Here is a 4,869-nt window from a genome sequence, read left to right as displayed (position 1 = left end):
TTAGTTGGTGAGAGAAGCTGGGAAACAAGGAGTTGAGGGAAAGAAGTGCCTAAACGGACAGAGACCCAGAACAGCACCATAACTTTCTGAGCTTCTGGACTAGAAAGAACAGGGCTTGTGAGACTGTTTCCTCACGCAGCCAGTGCTCTAAGAGCCCCAAGCTTACTTTTAATCTCTGTTAAAATACTACAACTAAGCTATCTATGCTTTGCACCCATTATGGGGCATCCACATTAATATAAATTATTCCAACTGCAGAAACCCGAGTATGTGTGTCTTTTTTTGTAGTGTTTTAAAGGCATGATCATCAATGATCCATTCCTTGATCATGCCCAGAGAGCAGAGGTCCAATTAAGTCTAAAAGATATTGACCTGAGCAACACAAGGAACACAGCAATGTGGTCATGAGACAGACAGAGCGCCATGGTGGGACTGGAGCACTTCAGACTACAGGGGAGGGACGCATCATCTTTCAAAATCCCCCATTGTTAATCATTCCCTCTAAGCAGAACGCCAGCACAGCATGCTTGCATTTCCAACCCATCGGCAGAAACGGTCCACATGTTTTTCAAGGATTTCAATGCCTCTGCAACCACGAGACTGATGCATTTCTATAAAGCAACTGTTTTTTGTGCTCCTAGTCTAAACTCGTCTTGCCCATTTTGGGCAGGGGGATGAACTCACTTCTAGCTGACCACTAGACTGACGCACCTATTCGGTGTTCAAGGCATCCATGCTCCACAGGTGTTCACGCAGAGCCTTCATATGCTTCTTCTGGTGTCCCAGGAACTTAAAGTGCCTCCGCCAGGGTTGTGAAATTGTGAGACTCAAACTACAGACACCATGTCCTTCTCTCAATTCCCCCAGTCTAGAGTCCTAGAGGTTGTCACGTCTAACAAGCACTGGGAGTTAAGCTCTCTGCAGTCTACTCATCTGCAGATCCCAGGGCTGCCAAATGGGAACACTTGGGGATGGGTGGGAGCGCTTGGGCATGGAGACTGGGGGAAATGACATCACAAGACACTCTGATGTTGTCTCCCCGACCCGTTTGTCTCCTGCTGCTCCACTAAGCGAGGGCGGGGGTCCTAAGCAGCACAAGCCAGAGGATGCCCACCATGGGACATACTTCCAGACAGACCTGCTCCCTATCTACACCACCTCAAGCTCTGTGGAGAGAAGGGTGAAAAAATGACAGCCACTAGCAGAACGCGTGGCCACTCTTCTATGGCTACTCAGCCACGGGTCCCTCCACTCCAGCTATAAGGCTCTTACAGCTCTCTGTGCCTTCCTTTCCCCTGCACCACACCACCATCTCCATCTTCTGAGCAGAGAGAGGCTCAGCAACACTGAAGCTAGCAGAGGGAATAATGGAGCTGGAGTGGGCAGAGACTTGTGGTCCCCAAAGGGCTGGCAACAATGCAGGGGCCGCTCTGTCTGCCCTGTTGCTCCCTCCCACTGAAGTGCCTGACACAGCAGGCCAAGGCCACGGGCGCCTTGGGATCCTCTGTGCCGGCTTAACCCCATATAAGAGTCCTTCCGCTCCCTGCCCCCCCCCCCCCCACTGTTCTAAGGGGAGGGAATCTTACAGTCAGCCTGAGCTTTCAGTCCCCTCTGTCAATCTCCCCATAGCATGGTCTTGTCTATAAACCCTTACCCTTCAGTCAAGTATTATGGGAGAAGGGAGGCACAGCAAGGGAACTGACTTCTCTTTGGGAGTGCCTTCATTACAGACTTCAACTGGTTTAACGTTTCTCTCTTCCCAGAGAATCCTGGGAACTGTAGTTCTATGTAGGTCAATGAGACCAAACTTATATTCTTAACAAGACTATTATTTAATTGATTGTTTCAAGGATTCTTTGGAGAGAAACTGCGACAGTAATGCTGGTATAAAACAAACATGTTTGTACGGTAGCAGTAGCAAACCTAGGGCTTAAAGCAGTGGCTCTCAAACTGTGTGTTGTGGGCCCCGAAGGTGGGCTGCGAGGCCAGGAAGGAGGAGGAAGAGGTAGGAAAGGATTAGGGTTGCCAGCCCTCCCTTATCACTCTGCAGAACCATTTGGAGGGCAGAGCCTAGGGAGGGGGGAAGCATTACTGATGCCATGGTATCTGGAGTGCTCTATGAATTTTCCTAATCTCTGTGTTAAAGACCATAGATATTTGGGGGAGGCTCCTAGTGTGTCACAGACTAATGTCCCTGCATTATTTACCCTGCTGCTCCATTGATCGAGGACGGGGGGATAATAACATAAGAAAAGCCCTGCTAGGTCAGAACAGTGAACATCCTGTCTCACCCAGTGGCCAACCAGTTCCTCTGGGGGACCAACAACAGAACATAGAGGCCAGCACCTTCCCGGGTTGTGGCCTCCTGGCACTGGGATTCAGAGGATGACTGCCTCTGAACATGGAAGTTCCCTTTAGCCGCCATGGCTAGTACTCAATGACAGACCTATCTTCCATAAATCCATCTAACCCCCATTTAAAGATGTCTCTGCCTGTGGCCATCACTACAGCCTCTGGCAGCGAATTCCACATTTTAATCACTCGCTGTCTGAAGAAGTGTTTCCTTTTGTCTGTCCTGAACCTACTGCCCATCGGCTTCATTGGATGCCCTCGGGTTCTAGTATTTTGGGATGGAGCACAGGGGTGGGAGGTTGCTTGCTGCCGGTGGGCAACAGCTAAGCGTGGAGAGGAGTCTCTGGGAACCTGGATGGCAAACTTGGGTTTGCCTCTTTGTTATGTGCAAAATGGCCATGAAAGGCAGCCTGTCGCTTACACATTAAAACAATAAGAATGAAAAATTTAAAAAGTAACTCGTTCAATATTAGCTGGCGTGAAATCCTTGTGTTTTATGCCATGTATGGTGAAAGGCCTATGGACTTTACAAGTCAGCCCCCCCAAAATAAAGTTCAAAAGTGGGACCCATTACAAAAAGTTTGAGAACCACCAACATAAAAGATGGGACACGGTCATGAAGACAACCCAGCAGACTGGGCCGGGCTGGCTTTTGTGCTCCAAACTCCCCTCATCTTGCTCACACTGGACAAGGGGATGGACTCACATCTAGCAGATTCTCAGAAGCCTGTCTGCAGCAGTCGAGGGCAGCACGAATGGTTGACACATGGGCGTTGTGGGCCCTGATACATTCGTCTTGGGATTCCAGGACCTTAGATTGCTTCTGCCAGGGTTGTGAAATCATTAGACTCAAACTACAGAACACCGCTTCTTTCTCTCGGTTTCCTGTACCTGCAGATAATCTTTTCTGGAGATAATCGTTTCTAAGATCTAAGGATCCTCTCTGGGAAGTATAGTAGCCACGGTGCCTGGCTTTACCACAGCACTGCTGCTTGGGCTTGCTGGGGTGCAATGGGGCTGGTAGTTGCTGCTGCAGGTGGAATGAGGCAGCACAGCTGTAGGGCATCCATGGGGGAAGGAAGGGGGCGCGGCCTAATGGAGGTCCTAGGTGTTCAGGGAGAGGCAGCCCTCCAGGACAGCGGCTGACCAGGAATCTTCCCATTTACTTATGTGGCCAGTCTGCCCCTGGGGTGTGTGCTGAAAATCATAGCAGCTGCTCAGGCCAATTCATAGCAGGGGGCTGTTACCTTTTCTGCATGCTTGACTTCATCTTGGTCAGCATCTTCTTCATATTGCCCGTTGTTGAGGACCCAGGCGGCTGTCCTTTCCACTGGTGACATGGTGGCAGAGTCTACCGGGGACTGAATCTGCAAGCAGAGCAAGAGGAAGATGGAGGGCACAGGTCTGTCAAGTGGAGAACTGTTCCACCCACTGGCTAACCTACCACTCTGTCCCTCTAGTGTGTGCATGAAGAACACTCATAGGCCGGACCAATTATGTTGTTCTGTCTTATCTGGATGCCGCTCAAGAAAATGCCATGTGACTATCAATTCAATGGACAGATGCCTACAAGATTCTCGCTTATCTACCAGTGTCGGGCTTTTCTCTCTCACCGAGTGAGCGACACTGTACTCAATAATGACAATGTCAGCAGTACACAGAAAGAATAATCCCAACAGGTAGGATTGCCAGCTCTGGGTTGGGAAATACCTGGAGATCTTGGGGATGGAGCCTGACTTAAGGTGGGGTTTGGGGAGGGGAGGGACTTCAGTGGGGTATAATGCCACACAGTCCACCTTCCAAAGTGGCCGTTTTCTCCAGGTGAACAGATCTCTGTCACCTGGAGATCAGCTGTAATAGCGGGAGGTCTCCAGCCACCACCTGGAGGTTGGCAACCCTACCAACAGGCGAATAACTTGTATTTGTCAGCCTACTGCAAGCGAGGCCTTCCCATTTAGGGCTAGCCGGTGTGTTTATAAATGAAATGTTGTTACCTGCCCTCAGCCCGCTTCCAGGAAGGACGGGCTATAAATGTGAATGAATGAATGAATGAATGAATGAATGAATGAATGAATGAATGAGAGTGGGAGAACTGCTTTTCTGGCAGGGCCAGCCCAACTATATAGGTGAACTAGGCAGTTGCCCAGGGTGCCTGCCATTAAGGGATGCCAAGTTAGATGGAAGTTAATTTCTCTCTATATAGATACAGATACACACACATTTTCTCTCTGTTGAATGGGGGGGGGGGAGTAGAACTAGTTCTTGTTCACCTAGGGGACCAATACTCCTTGGCTGGTCTTGTTTTCTGGATCAAATCAAGTTCACTCCACTCCTGTATTCTGTCGACAGACACCTATCCCCATGTCTAAAAGCAAAAGAACATGCAATGCTGCAGTTCCATGATGTAAATTCCAGGTATATTACTGGGCCCTAAAAAGCAAGTGTATGTGTGGGACAGAACAGAAAAACTAGACTGAGGCTATGGGATTGGGTAAGGAGGGGGGTTAGCTCTTTCCC

At 49.5% G+C, this 4,869-nt stretch overlaps 1 protein-coding gene across 1 annotated transcript in view; it reads right to left on the bottom strand.

Moving 5' to 3' along the window:
• The window catches only part of RASAL2 (RAS protein activator like 2), a gene marked incomplete at both ends in the record, with an annotated part of 34,658 nt that overhangs the window by 3,256 nt on the left and 26,533 nt on the right, over positions 1–4,869 (bottom strand). The window contains one exon of the mRNA XM_015426029.1: positions 3,600–3,719. Within this exon, the coding sequence (XP_015281515.1) occupies positions 3,600–3,719 (120 nt within the window). The remainder of the gene's footprint in view (positions 1–3,599; positions 3,720–4,869) is intronic.

The sequence above is a fragment of the Gekko japonicus genome, unplaced genomic scaffold (genome assembly GCF_001447785.1).
Source record: "Gekko japonicus isolate JY-2015 unplaced genomic scaffold, Gekko_japonicus_V1.1 scaffold5372, whole genome shotgun sequence".
NCBI classification, from domain to species: domain Eukaryota; kingdom Metazoa; phylum Chordata; class Lepidosauria; order Squamata; family Gekkonidae; genus Gekko; species Gekko japonicus.
The sequence above is the reverse complement of the archived record's forward strand: the minus strand, read 5'-3'. Positions and strand labels throughout refer to the sequence as shown.